The sequence below is a fragment of the Mixophyes fleayi genome, chromosome 6, assembly GCF_038048845.1.
Source record: "Mixophyes fleayi isolate aMixFle1 chromosome 6, aMixFle1.hap1, whole genome shotgun sequence".
NCBI lineage: Eukaryota > Metazoa > Chordata > Amphibia > Anura > Limnodynastidae > Mixophyes > Mixophyes fleayi.
The window spans coordinates 213,918,616-213,945,148 of NC_134407.1; the positions used below are offsets into that span (position 1 = coordinate 213,918,616).

General features: G+C 40.6%; 2 protein-coding genes across 3 annotated transcripts in view; both read right to left on the minus strand.

Annotated features, from left to right (window-relative positions):
- LOC142159775 (uncharacterized) overlaps window positions 1-26,533 on the minus strand; it is a 274,567-nt gene that overhangs the window by 109,660 nt on the left and 138,374 nt on the right. For both annotated transcript variants that reach the window (XM_075214461.1, XM_075214462.1), the window contains exons 7-9: window positions 11,138-11,235; window positions 7,451-7,562; window positions 44-540 (exon numbers count right to left, since the gene is read on the minus strand). In XM_075214461.1, the coding sequence (XP_075070562.1) occupies window positions 44-540; window positions 7,451-7,562; window positions 11,138-11,235 (707 nt within the window). The remainder of the gene's footprint in view (window positions 1-43; window positions 541-7,450; window positions 7,563-11,137; window positions 11,236-26,533) is intronic.
- LOC142159902 (uncharacterized) overlaps window positions 1-26,533 on the minus strand; it is a 65,057-nt gene that overhangs the window by 7,757 nt on the left and 30,767 nt on the right. The window lies entirely within an intron of this gene.

The window sequence follows — 26,533 nt, forward strand, 5'->3', positions numbered from 1 at the left end:
CAAGAAATTTCAATTATAGAAGTTATAAATGATAAACACTTACGTCTTTTATGTCTTTGTCCAGCAATCTGACTCCGTTCATTTCGGTTAAATTAGATGACACTTGGATGTCGGCTAAGGACGTGGGCTGTGCCGGGATATCTTCTTGTCTCACCCTCTTCTCGACTTGACTTAGGGCCTCACAATTAGGATGATAATACGTGCTGGTGGAAGGCATCTCATTGGTTACATGCCGGATAACTTTTGACGGTGTTTCGAAGGTATTTTGGGCACAGTCTTTGATCTCTGACCTTGCAACAGCAACATCAGCAACATCTGTTTTTTCTGCCCTGGGTGGATGATTATGCTCACTGTGTGAGAGCAGGTCTCGGGTATGGACCAGTTCCTTTGTGATGGCATAGGCTGGACACTTCCCAGAATTGTGCTCCATACAATACCAGTAACAACGTTCTCCTTGTTGCTTGTTCTTGCAGAACGAAAATCCTCCGACATTAAGGAGCATAGCTTCATTTTGAGAAGGGACCAGGCGACACGATTCTTCTGAAATAATTAGCAAAATATATGTTGGGGTTTTTTTTTAATTGAAAGAAAAAACGTTTAATCCAAATGCTTTATTTGCAAATGACCAAGATTAGATTGCTCACAAACTTATCAAATAGGAATAAACATGGATACATCTAAGAGCATAAAGTACACAAGATGTAAGAATAGGTGACAGAGAACGTTTGGTGTTTCCTCCTGGGTCAGACTCTCTTCATCAACAGAGACCGCGAAGGTTTCCAGGATTCCCTCATCAGAGACTGAATGTGGCCACATCGTAAACTTTTAACCTGTCATTCTCTGTGAAGGGATAGTTCAGGGCTTGTTCCCAGTCTTTGGCATTTGCTCTGAACTGGACCCATCGGGGTCAGGATTAAATGACTCAATACTTGATTAAGAACTTAATTTCTATGATAACGGAATATGTAATGTTGAATCAATGTACTAAAATAGTTATTTTAAATGTACATAGTGGTTTGGAGAATAACCTGTAGTCATGAAATGAGTTTGATATCCCCTTAACCAGCCTGTCCCTCATTTCTCACACAATGTGGAGCATAACAATATGTACTTTTTATAGTTCTGTGAATGTTCCCCAGCTCACCAGAATACAAATACAGTAGCCATGCATATACAGAAAAAGTTTTCACTACATGTTACTCATTATAAAAAAATGTATATAATTTATTGTATGGTTATGGGTAAGGACCAGGTGTTCCAGGATACAGGTGAGGGGGCTGTAGCTACATTCATTCTCAACATCTTTTCTTTACAGGAAGTTCTGAACAGTTGAAAGCTAGGCCTGGCTGAAAAAGCTTGTAAGGGGTTAATATCAGGAGGGGCTGACTTATATCCTATATCTGGAGGTGGGGAAAGTCAATTAGTATCCATTGTCTTCCACAGGACTAGCCCAGACATTTTGTCTGGGACCCAGCAGGGGAGCCACTGTAGAAGGACAGCTCGTCTCCACTCCCCCTCCAACCCCCTGGCCTAGCACCCGAAAATGTTCAAGAAAGAGAGTGAGAGGAAATTTGACCCTGGATATAAGGAGTCACTCCAGGGAGTGAGAGGGTGTTCATTCTGAGGATTGATTCCTGGAAGGTGCAGGGCTGGCTGGTGTTGAGATTACTTTCTCTGCTAGTGAACTACACCTGCAGTTGAGAGAAATCCATGGGTCTTGGATTCTGCAAATCAGGACAGTAAGGTGACAGTAACACCTTAAGCTAGTGGGGTATGGCACAGATAATGTGGTAAACCTGCTAGACATTTATTTACTGTTTGTTTACAATATTCTAGTGATTATTTTTATTACAGTAAATGTACTGTTTTACTTTCATACACACACACACACACACACACACACACACAGACAAACGTATTCAGATGCTTGACCATTACAACAGCAGGGACTGTAATAACATTGTATTCAAATACATATACTTTAATATGGAGTTGGTCCCCCTTTTGCAGCGATAACAGCTTCCAATCTTCTTGGAAGGCATTCCACAAGATGTTGGAATGTTTCTGGGGGAATTTGTGTCCATTCATTCTGTAGAGCATTTATGAGGTCAGGCACTGATGTTGGACGAGAAGGCCTGGCTCGCAATCTCCATTCCAGTTCATATCAAAAATGTTCGACGGGTTGAGGTCAGGGCTCTGTGCGGGTCAGTCAAGTTCTTTCACACCAAACTCATCAACCCATGTCTTTGCAGTGCTCGCAGTCATGTTGGAATAGAAAAGGGCCTTTCCCAAACTGTTGCCACAAAGTTGGAAGCATAGCATTGTCCAAAATGACCTGGTATGCTGAATCATTAAGATTGCCCTTCACTGGAGATAAGGGGCCTAGCCCAAACCCTGAAAAACAGCCCCATACCACTATACCTCCTTCACACTTCACAGTTGGCATAATACAGGTAGCGTACTCCCGGCATCCGCCAAACCCAGACTCACCCATCTGACTGTCAAACAGAGAAGTGTGATTCGTCACTCCACAGAATACGCTTCCACTGCTCTACAGTTGAGTGTCTGTGTGCTTTACACCACTCCATCCGACGTTTGGGATTGGTCTTAGTGATGTGAGGCTTGCATGCAACTGCTCGGCCATGGAAACCCATTCCTTTAAGCTCCAGTCGCACAGATTTTGTGCTTACATTAATGCCAGTGGTAGTTCGGAACTCTCCAGCTATGGAATCAGGAGAGTGTTGGCGACTTTTACACACTATGCGCCTTAGCAGTCGTTGACCCTGCTCTTTGACTTTACGTGGTCTTCCGCTTCATGGCTGAGTTGCTGTTGTTCCTAAACACTTCCACTTCCTAATAATATCACTTACAGTTGACCGTGGAATAATCCAGCAGGGATGAAATTTCACAAATCATCTTATTGCAAAGGTGGCATCCTAGCACAGTACCACGCTTGAAGTCACTTTTTGTTATTAATTTGGCCTGTGTTACAATGCTGGGATTCCAACTAGAATAATCTGTGTGAATCTATGTGAATGATTAATCGTTTGTGAGACCGTGTTTAATTATGTTGATTTTGTAATACAAAGATTGCTAGACTGCTCAAATTAACATTTGTATGCCTTGCCTTTAAAACGCGTTATCCTGCATGTGTGATAGGGGATGGTATTGTAGCAGATCTCTCCTGAAAGCTGTAAGAAAAGAAGTTACAGGATTGTGTCTACTGACCACGCCCTGGCCACACCCACCGTGAGGTACCTCTGATTAAGTCTGCTACATATATAAAGATGACAACACTGGAGACTGTCAGGCGCAGCCGATCTCTCCGGGACGGCCGCCTGTGCCCTCCCCCATCGTGTCTGGTTAGACGCATCACTTCCGGCCGCTCGACCACGGCACACACTAGCGCGCCCCGTTGCTAGGCAACGGGATGCTATGCTCGGATCTCCCCGGCGCTAATTATGACAGCGCTGCAGCGCCGATTCTTATTGGACCACTGAACTATTTAAACACCTTCTGGCCCTCCTACCAGTGCCAGAGTATCAGGTCTTCCTGCCTCCAGCGTTTCCTGTGATTAACAGTGTTACCAGTTCTAGTATTGTTCCTGACCTTCCTCGTTTGCCTGTGACCTTTCTGACCCGGACCGTTTGACCACCTCTTCTTGGATCTCCCCTTGTACTGCGCTACCTGAATGTTACTGACCCGGCTTGCCTCACCATCCCTCTGGATATCCTTGTGTACCTCCTGTTCCAGAAAGTTACTACCCGGCCTGTCTGACACCTCTCTTGTATCTCGCTGTTGACTCGTGGAAGGACCGCGATCTGCGTGTCCCTGCAGCGGAGTCCATACCTCCTTGCGGGGGTCCCTGGTGAATACCAGGGGCACGTTAGATTCCGCACCTTCCTCTGAGTTGCGCCAACAATAGCAGGTACGCCATATAGTTGTGACAGAGACAAACTTGTCAGCTCTTGTTAAACACATCAGCATGATACTTAGGAGGGAGAAAGAGAGGGGGGCAAAGATGAAAACTTCTGTGTACGCTTCACAGTGCTTGATTAATTTAACAGAAATTAAGACCTGTACTTCTGTTAATGTTGTTTTTTTGCATGTTGGTAGGTAGCACATAAGGGTCATTCTACATCACATCAACACAATTTTTGAAAAAAAAATTGTACCTTACATTCTCTAATTTCAATTAAATTTGGTATAATAAAGTATACCATGGGTGTAAAGAAAACCCCCATATTGAAATTATATGCCTAATATACAACATTTTCAAAATCAAAAATTTTGATTTTCTCAAAAAGCCATATTTTGAATTTTTAGAAAAAACATCTCAAAAATTGTTCATACTGTTGTTAATAAATCACCAAAGTTTTATTTTGGGATCATGATGGGATCATCTGCTACAAGAGCTTTAAGTTTTGAGCGATACATGACAATTGTATTTATTGAGTCACTACACATCTGAGAAAATCAACAAAACAATAATTTTTCTAGTTCACTTCATTAGAGGAATGCACGTTCCTCTTCAGGGGTGTTTGGGGGCAAGATTTTACAGACAGCATCTGCTTCCACTTCTGCACAGGCGTGTAATCTTATGAAGATACTCTACGTGGAAGGACACTTCAATTGTGTTGAATAGGCCTGCCTTTTACAGGGACAGGTTAGGTTTAGGTGGGCTTTAATTAGTGAAGAAAAGCCCCAAGGTCATTAATTTAAGCCCAACTAAACCTTACCGGACCCAGTACCATTTGAGTCACATTTCAAAAAGCAGAGTGTATAATTACAGTGGAGTATCAGACTGGGAGGGAGAGACCTTGCAGACTGGGAGCAACACTGTACTCACAAGAAGCCTCAGTCACCCGGCCAGGCAGAGAAGAAAAGGCACAGCCCATGAGGCTGCTGCTGATCTCCACAGGTCAGAGGAGCATGTGATGGGCTCCTCCAATCAGAGCTCAGCACATGCTCCTCTCACCCCTCAGCAGAGTCTCATGGGAATTATTTCCCCAACTTTCCGGCAGCTCAGTCCGAGCCTGCTGGGGTGTTTAAATTAGTTTAGAGCAGTGTTTGCAGTGGTTGGTGTTTAAATTGGTTTAGAGAAGTAAATTAGAATAAAGATGGAGGAAAGTGACAAGTATCTTATTGTTTCAATCCATTTAAAAAGGCTAATCATACTTCTGATATGAAGGGGTTGCAAAAGTTTCTGCCAGCTGCAGAAAACAACCTTAGATATAGCTCCCTCACGTCTCTTTCCCCAATTCACAGATTTACGCACCAGATTCGGACTCCCTCATATCGCATTCTACCAACATCTTCAGCTGTGGCACTTCTATCAGACGCTTGACATAAAAACACCAGAAGCTCATTGCTACCCACTGGAATATCTCTTTTTAAATGATCCTTCATCTAAGGGCTTTATTTCGTCACTGTACCAAATGCTGTTGACCCACAATCAGCAACCGTAAGAACCACATAACTTAGCTTGGGAAAGGGATACGGGGGAGATCTTGGACCCTAAAGTGCCAATCTCAGCGAGGATCAAAGCAAACTCTTTTAAACTCTTTTACAGGTAGTACTGGGTACTGTCTCGCCTTCAGACTATATTCCTAAATTCTTTGGCTCTATGTTGGAGGTCATGAGGCCATAAGGTTACCCTACTGCATAGCTGGTGGTCATGTCCTAAAATAAGAAGTTACTGTGAGGAACCGCACAATCTCACCAAATTATTCCTGTGCTCTCCCCAAGAAGAAGACCTCACTAAACCTTATGGTGCACAACTAGGGCCTCTCTCTGTCACATCCATCAAGGTGCTGCAGTGTGTCGTTTTAATGAAAAATGGGTGGACTGGTATATAAAAATAAATAAATACTGATCCTCTGCATTCTCCTTGTACAGAAAAGGGGTTCAAGAGGGGACTGCCCACAATGTATAAACTAAAAAAAAGGATACTCTGCACTCACCAAATACACAATTAATGTTGTTCTAACAACTTTTTGGTATTAAAAACAGGGAATGTTAGTTCCACATATTGCAATATAAATTAAGCTGACCCAGCTCATGCCAAAGTCTCTCCCTTCTGTGTTTAGTTGTTCTCATCAAATGTTTTTTAGTGACTTGCATAAAGCTTGTTTTGCTCATGAAAGTACATTCTGTCTCATAAGTTGCTTACTTAAGATAAGATCAATTGTTTGACCAAAGAATGTTCAAGGAAAACCTGTTGACCCGCTGAGAGGCGTAGAGACATAACTGTGACAATCAGTGGTGTGTCCAGCATCCTATCATGCATGATGGAAAATAAAAAAAAGAAACTATTTTTTTGCTTTTCATCTAATCGGATTTCATCATTTTTGGTAAGTCTACCATGATATAGGGTAAGGGATGATGGCTCAATGGTGGACAAGAGAGAGTAGGAGACTCAAGAGAGAGTAGGAGAGAATACAAGAGGAAAGTGCAGTGCAGGGTAGACACCATTTATTTTGTCTGCCCTGTACATCCCTGTATTGTGTATGTCCTGCTTACCCTACTCACCGGCTCTGCAGAACACTGTCTTGCCACTGATCAATGACTATCACTATGGTAAGTCAGGAATCTACGTATAAAGACTCAAACACCCTGAACTTTGATGTATAAGAAACACCAGAGAGTGTGTGGGAGGAGACTGGTCAGATCTCTCAGGTGATGGCTCACAATTAAATTACAACTGAATAATGCTTCAGCCTTACAGTAGCCCCACATTTATACCCACCTATGAGCTACAATAATTATTCCACCTTATTAATAGTTTCCAACACCTTTTAGAATGTAAGGTCATGTGGGCAGAGCCATCTTTATCTTCTGTTTCATGTCATTTTATGTTATTTATTTGTATCACAATCCCCTCAATCTACAGCACTAAAGTAGGAGGAGAGCAGGGGTCTAAGGCTGGGTACACATTACAGTTTTCTGACCAATGTGTTATTTACGATTGTACCAACGACTGAAAACAAAAAAATCACGATCAGCAGCCAGTTCATGCCTACACACTATACATGTTTTAAAAGATTAACCCTCAGATCTGTGCTCTCAACTGTGATAACCGTCGGCTGAAAAGATCATGACTCTGTAAGCTCTATGGAGATCCTGATCATGAGGGCAAACACACTGCAGGATTGGAAGGACATTGTTCCATAGCTGAACGAGATTTATAGTTCTGCTGAACAATCAAATCAAACGATGATCCATGTTTATCGCTGCAGCGTTACACACACTAATGCAATATCGGACCGAACGTTGATTGCCTGAAAACACTGTAGTGTGTACCCAGCCTAATGGCTCCTGACTCCCCCACTGGGCAGATCTGTTTCTTCATAACTTTATACTGACAGAGGAGGGTGTAGAACAAGAGATAATTGTAGTGACTGAACATGGAGAATATAGGAGATTTCTGTCTTTAGTGTGTATTACTCACCTGTGCTGATATCTGTAGGGATTTCCTCCTCCTTACACTGCTGATCACCCCTCACATACGTCTCTTCTTCTACCTCTATATCTTCTACTTTACCATCAGTCAGATCTTCACCCTAAATAACCCACAAAACAATAAAATGATGTCAGATTTAATGAGTGGAGAATAACCCCTTTATGCAGCTTTGCTGTGTGTCAGTTATATGAAAGTTCATTTGGTAACGACTTTGAGCTTATGCCAATATAGCTATATTATGCACAAAATTATCATATTTTTGTATATGCTGACGCATAGTGATTTATATAATGTTTGTTTCAGAGGAGCGCCGGACAATATTTTCTTTTATCCTAGTGAAGGAGGCTTTCCTGTGGTGGAATACACACAGACATATGATAATGATTATATAAAGATTTTTTTGCTCACCGTAAAATCTGTTTCTTTAAACACAGTTGGTTGACAATGCGGACCATAGGGTATAGAGGGCGCTGTGGAATCAAGGCATTACAAAGACTCGTCTAGCCTGCTCCCAACCCCTCTATGCCCCCCTCTCCACCGGAAATGCTAAGTTTATTTACTAACCAAGCCGCAAGAGGAGGAAACTCAACCAACTGAACACATAACGAACTGTCAGAATCAACAAAAAGGTGGAAGAGTAGTGTCCCCCAACTGTGTTTAGTGAACCAGATTTTACAGCGAGTACAAAAATCTTATTTTTTTCTAGCACAAACAGTTGGGGGACAGACGGATGGAGCGAGGGAGGTCATTCCAGTGAAGGGGGGCAGCATGGGGAAAATCTTGGATTCTGGAGTGGGATGGGCAGAGAGTGGAGGCAGAAGAGGAGCAGCGTGAAAGGGAAAATAAGTCTCACAGCCACGTTGCGTATAGAACGAAGGAGAGCGAGGTGGGAGCAGGGGAGGCCGCTAAGAAGAAGGTTACAGTAATCAAGATGGGAAATGATGAGTGCATGGATAATAGTTTTGCTGGCATCCTGAGAGAAGAAAGGTCGGAAACAGCCGATGTTACGTAGTTGGAAGCAACAGGATTGGGCAAGGGATTGAATGTGGGGGGCAAAAGATAGGGAGGAGTCAAGGATGATGCCCAGGAACAGAGGAGAAGGTGGTGTTGTTAACTGAGATAGAGAGGTCAATGTGGGATGAGCGTCTAGAAGGAGGAAAGACAATGAGTTCAATTTTAGCAATATTAATTTTGAGAAAGCGTGAGGACATCCAAGAGGAGATGGTGGAGAGACGATCAGATACACGAGAGAAGAGGCTGAATGAAAGATCAGGAGAAGAGATGTAGAATATCATCAGCATAAAGGTGATGAGACCGAAGGAAGAGATGATAGCACCCAGGGAGTTAGTATAGACTGAAAAGAGGAGAGGGCCAAGAACAGAGCTCTGGGGGACTCCTAGAGGGGGGGGGGACCAGACATGGATACAGAGAAGGAACAGTTAGCGAGGTGTGAGGTGAACCAGGCTAGGACAGAGCCAGAGAGAGAGAAGGGTTTGCAACAGGAGGGGGCGGTCCACAGTTTCAAAGGCCGCGGAGAAGTCCAGGAGGCCAAGTTTTGAGAAGTGACCCCTGGATTAAGCTAATAGAAAATCATTAGTAACTTTGGCCAGGGCGGTTACAGTGGAGGGGGCGTAAACCGGATTGGAGAGAGTCGAGGAGGGAATTGACCTGAGAGGTGTCTGGTGAGGCGGTTGCAGACAATCCGCTCAAGTAATTTAGAGGCATAGGGGAGAAGTAAAATGGGGCAGTAGTTAGCAAGTGAGGTGGGATTGAGATTGGGTTTTTTGAGGTAGGGAGATAAGGGCATATTTAAATGAGGAAGGCACGATGACAGTGGAGAGTGACAGGTTGAATAGGTGTGCTAGGTAGGAGCAGGCAGTGGAGGAAAGAAAGCAAAGGAGGTGAGAGGTGATGGGATCAAGGTGACCGGTAGACGGGGAAGAGGAAAGAATAAGGGAGTGAACTTCTTCACCTGAAGTAGGGAGGAAGGAGCACCAGAGTTGGTTGTAGAAGGAAGGTGGAGCGATGAGGATGGCAGTACAGGGAGAGGAGAAGGAGATGTTGATTCTGATGGCCTCAATTTTGAAGGAGAAAAAGGTGGCAAAGTCAGTAGAGAGGTACAGTGGGAAAGGGAGGGGGGATTGAATGTGGCAAAAAGGCAGCAGGGATTGGAGGACTGAGAAGAAATGAAGGACTTAAAGAAAGATTATTTAGCAAGGGCAGAGCAGTAAAAAGAGGGGATACATTTAAAATGAAGGAAATCGGGCAGGGAGTGAGATTTCCTCCAGAGACGTTCAGCAGTTATATGTAGTGCTATAGTGAGACAATACCAGACGGAGGAAAGTGTACACGAAAACATTTGGTGAGAAACCACAGGAACGGGTGAATCAGGATTGGAATAATCACTCCTGATCATAATAGGGACTCTGTCTCTCGGGACAGGTGTGGAGAAGTACTGCTGGATGTAGAAATTTCTCTCGTTTTCCCTTAGAAACCAAAGGGCATTTTGGTTTTGAAGCACTAACTGGGAGAAAGAGAGTTCTTTCCACCTGTGACCAAAGAGATGATCTTGTCCAATTCAGGACCAAAAAAGACAGTTCCCTCAAAAGGTAATGCATCCAGAGTAATATTGTACTCTATATCTGTATCCCAAGACCTAGGTCAGAGAGTATGTCTGGCTGCTACCGTGAAGGCTGAGGTTCCGGAGAGACTTAGGCAGCTGTCATTCATTGCATCTCCTAAATATTCTGATGTTTCCTTTACATACTCTGCTAAGGGTAGCAAATCTGATTGTCCCTGATTGTATGTCCTGATCTGCTCAGCACACTTTTCAATCACTTTGATTACCTAAGTGGCCGTAAGAAAGGGTCTCAGCAAAGTATCTGCTGCCACAAAGATGGATTTCACAATCTCTTCACATTTCATGTCCGTGCTGTCCTTTAAGGAAGCAGCAGTCAATTTTTCAAGACGGACAATGGCGGCATCTACTCTTAGTGGAATCTCTCAATATACCAAATCTGTTTCTTAGAAGAGGTAGGTGAACCAGAGCAGAATCTGAAACTTCCCATTTAGTTCTGTCAAGTCTCACATAAAAGTTTGTTCAACTGCGGAGAAACAAACATTCTCTACCTTTTTCTTTTTAAAAAGGAAACTTCAAGAACATTCTGAACATTGAGGGCTTGACGGAGGACAAGTTCCTCAATTCTTTGTCTGTTGGGAGTAATAATCCCTCCATCCTGTCAGGTCCTCATACTTTGAGTGTCCAGGAATCTCAAACTCCTCCTGAGAGGAAAGTTCAGATTCGGAAACTTCTAGGAAATGGAACTGGGCGCGTCCCTGACTCTTACGAGACTTGTTGCCTGACGAAGTCTTCATCAACCTCTCCAGTGAGAAAGACACACGTGCCAAACCCTGCACAGACTTTTCAAGGTTTTGGAACCAGGGTTTTACACGCTCATTATCTACCTCTACAACTTCAACTTTAGATTCAGTCAGATATACACCATATATAACCCTCTAAACAATAAACATATTTAATAATGTCAAATTTAATGAACCGAGATTAAATAAAAGAATATCAGTATATAGGATCCACACAGCTTATATACAGGTAACAGTTTAGTGTCATTTTCTATTTGGTGAGACCCTCATTTATTTTACCAGACACCCAATTACCTGATACTCCTGTGGGATACTGTGATTTTCCTCTATACAGTCCTGAGAATAAAGAAGACGGGGACATCTCTCTGGGGTATTTCTGTTGCTGGATCCAACTGTAGGACACATACAATGACAGAATACATTGTTTATAAGTGATTGTCAGATGATATGTATATAGGAGGTCATCATAATTGCTCTCTCTCATTTACAATGAATTAAAGTCTCCTTTTACCCAGTGATGTGAGGGGCTGGTGATTCTCCATCATCGCGTCCTTGTACAGACCCTTGTGTCTTTCTAAATACTCCCTCTCCTGCATAGAGAAATAGAAAGTGACATCCTGACACCTTATAGGAACCTGACACACACAATGATACAGTCATCACCCAGACACATCCCTGGTGTTACTGTATAATGTCCCATTCCCAGCAGTCACCTCTCCAGTCAGCAGCTGAATGATCTTGTTGGTGAGTTCTAGAATCCTCTGGTCATTGTTTCTCTCATGTATCAGTGAGTGAGGTGGAGGCTCCGTGATGGGGATCTGGGTCCTGCTCAATCCCCCTGACACACGGGGGCGGCTACTGGGTGTCACACACTCACCAGATTTCTTCTTCACTACTGTGTAATCCTGTGTATTAAAGAGAGAAAGATTTGGCATAAAGAGTAGACCCCCTTCATCGGTTCATAGACCCTCCAATTATGGCCAATATACAGACGTAACCACACATGAATAAATTCTCTCAGAAAGTCAGATATTAATGTTGGAGAACAACAAACACTAGCCTTTTGTTTAAACAACAGAGAATAGTCTGAGTGTGTTTAAATACAACAGTGCCTGACATCATGAGCAAGTATCTGAGCTCATGCTCAAATGTCACAGGGAGCATGTAAGAAGGATCTCCATAATTTTTTTTTAGATGCTGGTTCCCTTTGATATATAATACTACAACAGGATAGGGTGCACCAGGGAAAGTGACCCCAATATCAAAAATATACACGGGATGGCGGACTTTGTTTGATAAAGGAAATTGGTTTATTAAGAAAAAAATTATAATTTATAAAATTCCAACATCATAAAAAACATGGAAAAAACCAAAACCCAACATATATATACACATATGCTTTGAATATAAAATGGATGTAGTAGTATAGAAAAGCAGAAAGAACAACAATCTGAGGAAACTATTCAGTCTTTAGATTTATTTTTCTTTTATTTATGTTTTTGTTCTTCTTCCCTTTTTATACTTTATATATAATTTTTCAATGCACTACAGAAAGAAAAAGCTATGGCTCAATAAGATCAGATACATCTTTAGTAACATATGAGCTGGGGTTTGATACCCGGGTCAGTCAGGTTGATCATTATAATTTTATATTCAATAATTAGTTTTCTTTATTATTTTTTTTGGAATATTTACATTTTTATTTATTCTCCATTTTTTTAAATTTTGGCGAATATATATGAGAAATTTGATTTCAATATTGTTTACAAGCAAGTGATGTACACAAAAGTTTGTTAATGGAAAATTGTTTGTGGGAATGTTTTTTCTGATTCGATATATATATATATATAAATTATAAAATACTATAAACACCGGGATTTATGTTAATGCGGAACTGAGCATTAAAACCCATAACAAACCTCTAATCATTCTCAACAGTTTCTAATCACCAAGAAACTACTCTCCAATCTACATCAAAATAGAGATTTAAAGGACTGAAAGCATTGTCAGCTTACTATCTTTGAAAAAGTCAGCCTCTAAGCTGACGAAACGCATCAGGACTATTTAATGGATATGAAAGTAATGAAGAGTACATAAATAATCTATTATTTATGTTTCATTTTATAATTGAATTAGGAAGTGACTGTGCACATAAAAATCCTCCCCCCACCTGGACCTATGGCTTTTAAATACCAGAGAAACACGTTTTGGAGTAGTTGGTCAAATTAACATATGAAAGACTGTAGCCGGGTTCCTGTAAAAGGAAACGTCCTTTTGATGAGCTGCTGCTAGCCTGGTCAGTCATGCAGACAGAGCTCCTAGCTGGACATGCAGAGAAGTGAGTAACCTCGTGGCCTACAACGGCCCCGACTAGTATGAATGATGGGAGTTTGAATGGAATGAATGAAAAGTGAGCGAGTCTGTATACATAAATGTTATAAATGTTGTAATGTGTTGTTGAATGGAAGATGGAGTTTGAATCTGGATGCATATGTGTAGAGTACATGAGAATGTACATACAGATGGTAAATGTGATTGGAAGTGTTTTGTAGCTTGTGTTGGTTAGGTTTTGGTCATGGAAGCATTGGTGTTATACATAGTTCTGTGTTGGTTTAATGCTGTAATGGAGTTTTGTTTGGAAATAGTGTAATTGTATGAAAATGGTTGTGCATAGTTTTTGTTTCGTGGATAAACCATGTAAATGGTATTGGAAAGTCTGCTATGCTGCTGAGGATTTAGATGCATAGTAAGTGATTGGATGGTTTTATTAGATTGTTGGTTTGAAGGGCAGTTTGTAGCTCTGAATCTCTGAAATAGTGTAGTTTATGGCTGGAAATGTTGGTGTGGTTCATATTGCAACCATAAAGCGAAACGGAATATGTTGGCGCTATATAAATAAATGATGATGATGATGATATTGCAGAGGAGTGAAGTGCCATGTGTTCAGAGCAGGCTGAGTTTCAGACAGTGGAGAAAATGAATCTAGTTTCTGGCAAGCCTATAATATGGCTGCCATCTAGAAACTCTTGTGGTTGAAATACCAGGTGTTAAAATGGTTGTTGGACTTTGAATGGAATATGTGAAATGAATGGATTGTGTCTGTTTGGTTTCTCTCCCCCCAGATCAGATGGGTCTTCCCCCCTCCTCCCCATGCAACACACACAATACATTCACACACATACACTTACACACACACACACACACACAATGACAATAGTTAGTCAAAACACACACACACTTGCTTATATATTTATATTACTGGCAATTGGTGTAATATATGGCACCAAAATCTATAATTTGTGTAATATATTGTTACGCTGTTTGTTGTTTTATAATATAATACAACACACTTTAAATGAAGTTATATCTTGCTGTGGTTATTCTTGAAGCCTGTGGATTTAAGGGAATATAAGAATTATATTTCTTAGGTTAATTTAGAAATACCTTTGCAAGGAGTTGGTTGATGTTAATAGTCATATATAACGGTATTAAATGGTCATACATACATTTGCCAGAATATTAAGGAGATTAAAAACCATAAAAGGAGGAAATCCTTTTACAGACAGTATACTCGGATTAGCAGATTGTTTATACCAACCGATACTGGTCACTATTGGACTCTTTATAAGCGGACACAGCAATTTACTCATCACCCATACGAGTAAAAGCACTCCAGATCGAGATTAACATACTCAGCTGTCAGAAGACAATCACTTAGCTGTTAGAATTCTATAGGGGAATCATTGCCCAACAGCTCGGATGTCTTTTTTCTTCAACATTAAGACCGGAGTATTTGGGATACACAGTGTCGGAATTGCCTCCTGTGGATGTGCACACTAACACAGACATCAGGTGTTTAGGAGATTGGGTGAGACTTCTTCTTATTCACCGCTTATTTAAGAATCTTTTGGATCATTAAGCAAGTTATCTGTTGTCCTTATGTGCCCAAGACTTTAGAACATTATATCAATGTGTACTGGCCACACACTTTGTCTTTCCATACTATCTAAAGACTTAATAATTTCCTCAATTTTATATTAAAAGCATATGTGACCCATTGGAGATCTCCTAACCCCCCAACCATCCGGGAGTGGTTCCAGAGATTGGAGTTTTATAGAGTTATGGATGAGCTTTTACTTTCAACTGCTGATAAAGTTACTGAATATTACTCCATTTGGAGCACATGGCTCGAATTCCAGGACTCCGATAAATTTAATCATTTAAACAAACCAGTTCTCTCACCTACTCTCCTTGCTAGGACTTGAATTGTTTATTTACATAATCTGTACTAGGAAACATTGCCCCCCCCCCCCTTACCTATCCCCGTCTCTGTCTTTTCCTTTTTCTCTCTTTCTTCTTCTTCTATTATAACATTTATTTGAATGTGTTATTATGACATTTTGTATTAATGAGGTGGTTTTGTTACCCACTTATCTGTTCTTGTGAATCTCTGTTGAAACTGCCTTAAAAACTTCAATAAAGATAAATATTATAAAAAAAAATAAAAAAAAATGCATATGTGTGTATATACATATATATATATATATATATATATATATATATATATATATATATATTTATATACATATGTTGTGGTTTTTTTTCTTTTTTCATGTTCTTCTTTATGATGTTGGGATTATATATATTACTATTTTTGTCATAATAAACCAATTTCGTTTATCAACCATGGTCCGCCATCCCGTGTATATTTTTGATATTGGGGTCACTTTTCCTGGTGCACCCTCTCCTGTATTATTATTGCTGTTCTCTGTTTTACGAGGTCTGGCACCCTTGAACGAGGATACGACAGGGACTGAACCCTCATTCATTGTTTCTAGATTAGTTTCTAGATTGGCGTGCTCAAGGTTTGTTGTTTTTTATTCCGTTTGATATATGTCAGAATTATTATGAAGAGTATGGGGTTATAAGGTTGCGTGAAATGTTAATGTCTCTTATATGATAAATCATCATCAGCATTTATTTATATAGCGCCACTGATTCCGCAGCGCTGTACAGAGAACTCATTCATATCAGTCCCTGCCCCATTGGAGCTTACAGTCTAAATTACCTAACATATAAGCACAGACAGACAGAGAGAGAGAGAGAGACAAGGGTCAATTTTGATAGAGCCAATTAAACTACCAGTATGTTTTTGGAGTGTGGGAGGAAACCTGAGCACCTGGAGGAAACCCACGCAAACACGGGGAGAACATACAAACTCCACACAGATAAGGCCATGGTCGGGAATTGAACTCACGACCCCAGTGCTGTGAGGCAGAAGTGCTAACCACTTAGCCACAGTGTACTGTTTTGTTAATCCGCAATGTAATATTTTTGACTGGAGAGACCATGGATTTAAGGCCAACTTAGTAGGTTTCATTAGCCTCTCAATTTTTTTATTTAATATTTTGCTAAGTCAAGTACTCTTATTTGCTGTTCAATGGACAATATCTCTGGGTGATTGCCCTTTTCGGTGAATTCCTGGTTGATGGCCGGGGACTGGTCAGCTGAGAGTCTCTACCTTAGCTCAGTCAGTGCTTAGAGGTATACTTTAGTTTTAGGTTGAGTATACAGGGAGGGGGTTTTAGTTTAGTGGTAAGGGTTATTGGGCGTTTCTTTGATTTCTTGATATAGCAGATATACAGTTTAAATATGGGTGCGACTAGTGATTTGTAAAGGATATTACATGTAATATGGATGATGTTTATGTTGGTTGGGCACTTGCAGGTTCTGTTAACAAGCTATAAACATGTCAAGAGGTATTTGTCTAGTTTATCTAGTAAGGAGCTGAAATTTTTGTCCTGGAACACAAGAGGCCTAAACAATAATATAAAATGCTCTCTGGTTATGCACCAAATTAGGAAAATGAATCCTGATATAATTTGTATTTTGGAAACACATTTGTTGGGTGAGAGAATTAATTATTTAAAACAGCCGTGGGTGTGTTGAGGTTACCACGCCCCATATACAAATAATACTCATGGGGTTTCAGAGCTTGTTCATAAGAGGCTTACATTTATGTTAGAAAAAATTCAAATAGATGCTTTGGGGAGGTATGTTTTTTTTTAAAAGCTATTTTTAACTGATCCCCTTTGCTTGTCCTGCCAATTTATATATACCCCCACCATATTTTAGTGAAGTATTAAAGAAAGGTGGTGAATTTATAGCAATGTTCCCGGAAATACCAATTAGGTGATATTAATAATGTAATAAATAGAAATGTGAATAGATGGCGGGAACAGCAAAATGTTAGTGCTCAGTTGGTTTCAGCTTTTTCTGCACTGGTAGATGAATTAGGTTTGGTAGATTTCTGGCGTATACGCCACCCGGATTTGGACAATTTCCTTGCTTTTCTGCGTCATACAATGTATTTTCTAGAATAGAAATGGCACTTCTGAACTGTTCCTTGGTGGAGTATCGATCATTCCCTTCTCTTCTTATCTGTTGAATTTTCTATTATTACAGATCAATCCTTTTAGAAATTGAATCCCTTTTGACTTTCTATGATGGGAAGGAGAAGATTTAGTGATCCAATGGGAAGGGTTCTTTGTGGACAATGTCCAGTCGGCAGTGGTTTGGGATGCATTTAAAGCATTTCTACGGGGGTACTTTGATAGCTAAAGTGGTGGACATAGAACAATCTTCTGTGCGTAGAGAGCGGGAGCTTGAGAGCAATTGCAAATCTTCAGAGTTGAAATATATAAATGCTAAATCTGAAATCACTAGGAGGGCGTGGCAACAGGGACAGAAGGAACAGATTGATTATATCTTCGATAAATCTAGATGTAAACTCCAATATTCTAAACATGTACAATATGCACAGGAGGGATAGAAATAGTAGTTTCCTGGCTTATTTGGCACAAGCAGAGAAGACCGAAACAGCGGTCCCAGTAATAATAGATGATAAAGGGGATAAACATTGTAGAAGTGTTTATGACTATTATATCACGGTTTATAAGTTTCAAGCTTATTATGATCTAGACACCTTGAGGGAGTATTTAGATTAGGTTTCCTTTCCTATACTTTCATCTGATAGCAGGGAATATTTATACTTCCCATTTACTCTTGAAGAAATCAATGCAGCTCTAATGTCATTTCCTAATGGGAAGGCTCCTGGAGTGGATGGGATACCAGTAGAGCTTTATAAAAAAAACATTCTTTCTTCTATGGGCCTAGATTGTTAAATATGTTTAGTTCAAAAGAGAAATGCTCTGCATAGGGATAAGGGGAGAAAAACAACCGCATACAGTGTATGACAAGATATGAATCTTCAATATATGGTATGCGGGGGTGCTAGTCCTGATATATTTAGCAACAACAAAATTATGAACAGAGGGTCATAATAGAAGGACTTGTCAGCACTCCTTATGTGGATTAAAATATAACTTTTATTTGTAACTGATTAATAATTATATCCTCCCGGAAAACAAAGGTGAAATATGTTAAAAAAAATACAAGTATACACACACACACATACACACGTGTAGTAAAAACAATGAAAACACCAACTGGTAGGGATCTGTTATAAGTAGGAATTGTTATATATGCTCAGAAAAATGTCTGAAAAAATTCTATGCAGCGATCAGTTATCTAAACTGGTGGTTGATTATTCAGACAGAACAGTTTGACAGTGCATGAGAACTATGTCTTTTGTGGTATATGCACTGTTACATATTTCTGTCACCCCAGATAAATTGTATATTGAGCAGGCAGCGGAGAAAGAGAGGTGTGTACAATACGTTTGTGTGATGAAAGGAACACCTTCCTTCAATAGTAGGAGCCCTCTGTGTTCGGACGCCTTCAGTATGAGGCTGTAGTTGAGAGCTCCATGATATCTGAACACATTTGCCCGATGACAGTAAGCGCTCTCTTATACTGTATGATAGTGGTTAAATAGGGAGGAACTGAATCGGGGGACAATCGCTTATGTAGATACTGGTCTTTGGCAGAGAAACTGCAGCTGTTTATTCTAAACGATCAGTGCGACCCCCACACAGTCCCGATTTCTTAAATAGGTTTGCCTAACCACATTGCAATTACTTTCTACATGACAGTGAGAGCCTTGATGAAGGGGACAAGCTCTACATATATGTGGAAAGGGTAAAAACGAATCGCTAGTGTATCAGCCCGTTAGTTCTGTAATACGGAAGCTCTGTAGTAATGAGCATCGGTGATTTGATCAAAATTGATTGGAGTGGGAAGCGCTAGACGCTTGTGCATCCAGATGTAAATAAACAGACATCGTTAGCAAGAGAATACATATGATCCCTATGTTACACAGGCTAGGGAAACCTCCGTGGACAGCCGTGAACTGATATATATACCTTATTGCAAGACTGTATCTTTATATTAAACGGTATACTGGCATGTCATGCGGATTGACAATGAAAGAAACTTCTATAACCTGTCTCAATAGTGTGTTATTTTCTCATTATAAAGCTGAATCAAAGCCAGCCCGTTTGCTGTATCGGAGTAAATGCTCCGTTGCAATGATCAATTGTGATTTAATCAGGGTTAAGTAGAGTAGAAAGTGTTGATCACTTATGCCGATAATATCAATTAGCATAGAGACTCTTGCTTTTTATAATAGGCAGACCGTATGCTTCCTTAGAAAGTGACTCTGCGCGTTTGCTATATAGAAGTGAAAGCTCTATTGTAATGCGCAATTGTCATTCAATTAGGGTTAATTGGAATGGGGAGAGCTGGTCACTGTGCCGATAAAATCAACTAGCATCGAGACTTTTGCTTTTTATATCAGGCATGCTGTGTGCTTATTTGAAAAGTAACCCTGTATGCTCAGAGACAGTTAGCTGAGTTACAATAGACGAACACAGCTGCACGAATATGATTAACACCTAAACTGACGTGGTCTCTATTGAAGACAGGCTTAGAGACCTTTGTAGACAGCCGTGAGAGAAATTGAATATATATCTCTAGTAACGATAATAGATCATTGTTCTGTATAGTATATCGACATGTCTTTCAGATTGGCACTGGGAATGACTCGATAGCACTGTCTACATGGATCCCCTAGTGTGCTGTGTTATCATTGTTAACTGCATCTATGCCTGCTACTAGATAAAGAGAGCCGCTAAATCCCTATTACAGTTGGTGTTGGCGCCAAATAACGCTGGCCCAGAGTGGAAAACATTGGTCAAGTATATGATATAACTACTTTTAAATCATTTGAAATACTTTCTAAACAGTATAATATACCCCAAAATATGTTCTTTTCATATCTTCAATTAAGGCATCTGCTACGGTGCCATCGAACCTTGTAGTAGCTCCTCTTAGAAAACAGATAACATCTAGAGGTTATAAGGGATTCATTTCATATGTATATTCCTATCTTCTATCAGCATTAACGCTTGGTGATCTGGATGAACACTAAATAATAATAATAATAAATAACTGGGAGATGGATATAGGTCCTTTATCAGGTTGGGATTGGAATGTGGTTTTGAACAGCCCTCAATACTCCACGAATTCTATACGGTTTCAACAAAGTGTTTATATTGCATAGGGCGTACATGACCACAAGGCGTATAGTAAAATATCACCCTGAAGTGGCTCCTAACTGTCCCAAGTGCCATTTTGAGGATTGTACCTTTTGGCATCTTATCTGGGAATATCCTCAGATACAAATATATTGCAGTAAGATTTTTAAAAGTATTCTAAAAACTGCTATTGACATCTCTATTCGTTGGTCACCGGCCACCTGTTTGTTCGAGCTTGGGTTAAAGGGTAAACAGACCGACGCAACTGTATATACAATTTGTATATGTTGGCTAAAGTGTGCATAGCGAGGTTTAGGTTAATCCTACGATTCCTACTACTAAATATTGGATAATCCTGGTCAATTCTACAACAGGGTGTGAACAATATGACACATGAAGAAATAAGGTATAGGTGGCTGGTGAACCACTTTGCTGTTTATTATCTAGTCAGGATGGATGATAATTCATCCTCTGCAGTGTCATCAGCAATCACACCGAATATATTCAAAATATTTACAAAGTCCCATAGCCCTAATGCTGGCTATTACAGTTAGTTCCCTAACTGGTCACTGGACACTTGTTGGCACCAGTCTTCCACCCACAGCTCAAACCCACCTATTTAAGCTTCCTGTCAAAGCATTGCACTAGCCGATTCCTTAACCGATTAGACCCAGGTGCTCCACTTGTATTCCTGTGCTGTGTGTGTGACAGTGGACAGAGTTAACCCTATCTGCATCCTCAGCCTGCAGATTCTCAGGGAAACTACCAGTCTTTCCTCTATTACTATGTAGCAAAGTGGTCCTAGTGCCACTAATAAATATATATATGCAGCCCCCCTTCTCTGGAACGACCTTCCTCGTTCTATCCGTCTCTCTCCTACTCTGTGCTCCTTCAAACGTGCACTCAAAACTCACCTCTTCCTCAAAGCCTACCAACCATCTACTTAACCCCCATCTCCTCCCTTTAGCTCGTCCTCCCTTCTGTCCTCTTGCCTCAACTGGCTCCTCTTGTGCCTGGTCTGTTTACCCTCCCTTAAGATGTAAGCTCGTATGAGCAGGGCCCCCTCCCCTCCTGTCTCCATACCTGTTCTTCTGCTCCGTCTTTACTGCATATGACTGGCCGGAGTTTCTGAAGTATTGGTAATTTTTGTTCATTGTTCTGTATGGTTTCACCCTGTATAGTCTACTGTTAGTACTGTGTGCGGCGCTGCGGATACCTTGTGGCGCCTAACAAATAAATGATAATAATAAAATATATATATATATTATATAGTATTAAATAGGTGAAATTATATATATATATGTGTGTTTAGTAGAAATAATTAAAATTCACAGGAGGCATTGTTAGGTTAAAATCTAAATATATTATATGTATAAATAGTGACATGTGCAGTGTAGTTGAAATTGTGCACCTATGTTTTCCGGTCTGATTATACAGTGTATGCTCTCCGGATAGATTACAATATATTTTCCACTTTTACTTCGAATCACGTGAAAGCACATAGTTTGGTATTTTTTTTATTATCTGTTAGAATATTATATATTTGATATTTAAATTGAACTGTGTCAGCGATGAAAACGGAAAATTTTATTGCAATTTTTTGTGGGTTTTTTCCTTTGTATGTTGTTGTTCTATGTCTGAAAATGAAAAAAAATTGTTAAATTAAAAAAAAACGAAAGTAGGGTCTTCAATACAAGAAGTGACTAAAGGAAAAGTGATATCAGCTGGGTGCACTCGTGAAAGAGGATAGTGTCAGACACACAGAGACAGGTTCCTTAAAATACCTACGTCTTTTGGGTGACCACTGGGTGCTCTTTGGTTTCAGAGGGTGTGTTACATTACATATTATGACCAGAAGAAGAGCATGAACGTTGAATGTGTGTGAGTGTTCATTGGAACGTAGCACCTCTAATCTACTATATAAGTCATCCTGGGAGATTTTGCTTGAGGATTATCCACAGATAAACCTTTGGGAAGTTTGCTGCAAAAAGTAAAACTATGATGACACAACCCAGCATTGTTGCACTAAGATAATATCAGTCCTACAGTCCCCCAGTTCTCCTCTCACCACTAATCATCACAAGTCCTCACTGTATTCTACTGTTACTGTGCCCTGATCTAGTTACTTCCTCTGCTGCTCACAGATGTAGTGATGTCACTGTGACATTACCCAGAATCCCTCACTTCTCTAGTCAGGTTCATGTTTTATCAATAGAGATAATAGTGATATAATTGTGACATTCCCACAATCCCTCACCTCTCCAGTCAGCAGGTAGATGATTTCCAGGGTGATGTTTAAAATATTCTCATTCACGTGACTCCTGTCAGTGTCCATCCTCCTTGTGACAGTCAGGTAACATAGACTCTGCCTTGTAGATAGATTAGAAATAAAGAAAAAGTAGGTAAGGGCATTGATACAGAAATAGAAGTAAGAGGCTCATTTATATGAAGCTATATGCAGTTATACCAGTCATTATACAGACGCATTATGCGGTCTTATTATTAAGATGGGTATGTGCTGAATGTTCTGTACAATGTGTATGATAGACTGATATTAACAGGATTTACTTTCTTGTCACACCACACATATTACAGCATTACATTTTCAACATAAAATATATGTAAAGTATAGAATTTATGCCACAGTGTGTATGTTATGGAAGAAGAGGATAGTAAGAGGGAAGGAATAATATATATATATATATATATATATATATATATATATATATATATATATATATATATATATCCTGTCAGGCAGCAGAACAGCCCTCCGGGAAATTATATAAAATGTGAATGTATACATGCAGGACAATGACAGAGAAGGAATATATTAAATACTATAACATATAATACCCTCCATGAGTACAGATAACATGGGAGATGTCTGGAGACCCTTCACCCAACAAATAGAAATGATTCATTACTAAAATCTCTACAGGGGCTTACATAGAGGACACATCACATAGTGACCGTTACCCAGGTCACCAGAGTCTGCTCCACCTGTATATTAATAACACAACACCAGAGTCTGCTCCACCTGTATAATAATAACACGGCACCAGAGTCTGCTCCACCTGTATAATAATAACACGGCACCAGAGTCTGCTCCACATGTCTAATAATAACACGGCACCAGAGTCTGCTCCACCTGTATAATAATAATGTGGCACCAGAGTCTGCTCCACCTGTATAATAATAACACGGCACCAGAGTCTGCTCCACCTGTATAATAATAACACGGCACCAGAGTCTACTCCACCTGTATAATAACACGGCACCAGAGTCTGCTCTACCTGCATAATAATAACACGGCACCAGAGTCTGCTCCACCTGTATATTAATAACACGGCACCAGAGTCTGCTCCCCCTGTATAATAATAACACAGCACCAGAGTCTGCTCCACCTGTATAATAATAACACGGCACCAGAGTCTGCTCCACCCGTATAATAATAACACGGCACCACAGTCTGCTCCACCTGTATAATAATAACACGGCACCACAGTCTGCTCCACCTGTATAATAACATGGCACAGAGTCCGCTCCACCTGTATAATAATAACACGGCACCAGAGTCTGCTCCACCCGTATAATAATAACACGGCACCACAGTCTGCTCCACCTGTATAATAATAACACGGCACCACAGTCTGCTCCACCTGTATAATAATAACACGGCACCAGTCTGCTCCACCTGTATAATAATAACACGGCACCAGAATCTGCTCTACCTGTATAATAATAACACGGCACCAGAGTCTGCTCCCCCTGTATAATAATAACACGGCACCACAGTCTGCTCCACCTGTATAATAATAGCACGGCACCACAGTCTGCTCCACCTGTATACTAATAACACGGCACCAGAGTCTGCTCCACCTGTATAATAATAACACGGCACCAGAATCTGCTCCACCTGTATAATAATAACATGGCACCAGAGTCTGCTCCACCTGTATAATAATAACACAGCACCAGAGTCTGCTCCGCCTGTATAATAATAACACAGCACCAGAGTCTGCTCCGCCTGTATAATAATAACACAGCACCAGAGTCTGCTCCCCCTGTATAATAACACGGCACTAGAGTCTGCTCCACCTGTATAATAACACGGCACCAGAGTCTGCTCCACCTGTATAATAATAACATGGCACCAGAGTCCGCTCCACCTGTATAATAATAACACGGCACCAGAGTCTGCTCCACCTGTATAATAATACCATGGCACCAGAGTCTGCTCCACCTGTATAATAATAACACGGCACCAGAGTCTGCTCCCCCTGTATAATAATAACACGGCACCAGAGTCTGCTCCCCCTGTATAATAATAACACAGCACCAGAGTCTGCTCCCCCTGTATAATAATAACACAACACGGGAGTCTGCTCCACCTGTATAATAATAACACGGCACCAGAGTCTGCTCCACCTGTATAATAATAACACAGCACCAGAGTCTGCTCCACCTGTATAATAATAACATGGCACCAGAGTCCGCTCCACCTGTATAATAATAACACGGCAACAGAGTCTGCTCCCACTGTATAATAATAACACGGCACCAGAGTCTGCTCCACCTGTACTGTAATAATAAATATCATTACCTGCTGCCAGACACATAAACGTGAGGTCTCCGCTTTATCTCACTCACTTCTCACCCGGAAGTACTTCCGGTCTGTGCCTTGTCCCTGTCGTGTTATGAGCTCCAAAGGCTTTGACAAAATGGCCGCCGCTGTGTATAACTGGAGACAGAGCGGCCTCATCGTCTGAGGAAGTCAGCTGTTTAAACGGGGCGTGTCTATGCTAGCCAGTGGGCGTGGTTTCACGGAGTGGTTTGTTTTATTCTTAAAATGTGTTTTCTAATATAATATATAATATAATATATAGCCTCACAGATGTGGTGCAGGGAGTACTGACATCATATTATACTGCACAGCTTTATACTGACATTACCAGCATATCTCTACAGCCCAAATACCTTATACTAATAATATATATTATCTATACTGTTATATCCCACATTACTGTAATACTTATACAGGCCAGATACCTTATACTAATAATATATATTATCTATACTGTTATATCCCACATTACTGTTATACTTATACAGCCCTGATACCTTATACTAATAATATATATTACCTTTACTGTTATATCCCACATTACTGTAATACTTATACAGCCCAGATACCTTATACTAATAATATATAATGTCTATACGGTTCTATCCTGGATTACCGCCATGCTTATACAGCCCAGATACCTTATACTAATAATATATAATATCTATACGGTTCTATCCTGGATTACCGCCATGCTTATACAGCCCAGATACCTTATACTAAGAATATATAATATCTATACGGTTCTATCCTGGATTACCGCCATGCTTATACAGCCCATATACCTTATACTAAGAATATATAATATCTATACGGTTCTATCCTGGATTACCGCCATGCTTATACAGCCAGGCTACTCCTCTGTAACACAGTGGAGACTTCCGCTCTCTTAGGGGTGAGTGTGTTCTCCATCCCGCAGTACAGAGGTGACAAGTGGTGCCCGCAGCCATCCATGGACAGCCCCCTCTGGGAATATGGGGCACAGATTTCTCCAGCTCAGCTCCAGAGGACGATCTTCTCGCTCAGTGCAGGGAGGATGCGGCAGCTCCTGTAAAGGGGATTCACACCTGGAGACCTTCTACACCGCTACCCTCTTACTTTAGAGGCTCCTGCTCCATGGTTTCCCTCCCTGGTCGCTGTTCCTTTGCTGGCAGTGCTGCTTGGGCTGGCCTGATATACACACAGGTGCTACCAGGCATGCCATGTGTGTTACGGCTCCTTGCAGAGTAAGTCTATCTGTGTACTAAGTGGCTTTTATTTTCTTTCCAAGGATTATTTGAAGACTAAAGAGAAGATGATGCATGTGGGCTAATGAGAAGAAAATGGCTTTGGAAATTTTTTTTTAAAATAAGAAGTTCCCTATGGATTGGAAAGAAGAAGTTCCCTATGGGTTTAGACATGTAATACAAATACCAATAAGGGTATTGGTGGATATTTATTAATTTTGTTTTTGTCACAATACAGGGGCACCTACAGGCTATTTGCCTATACTGATTGACTGTGTTGACCAGCAATGGCTCCCACACCATCAGCGGTTACTGGGGTGTCTTCCAGACTCTCACCCAC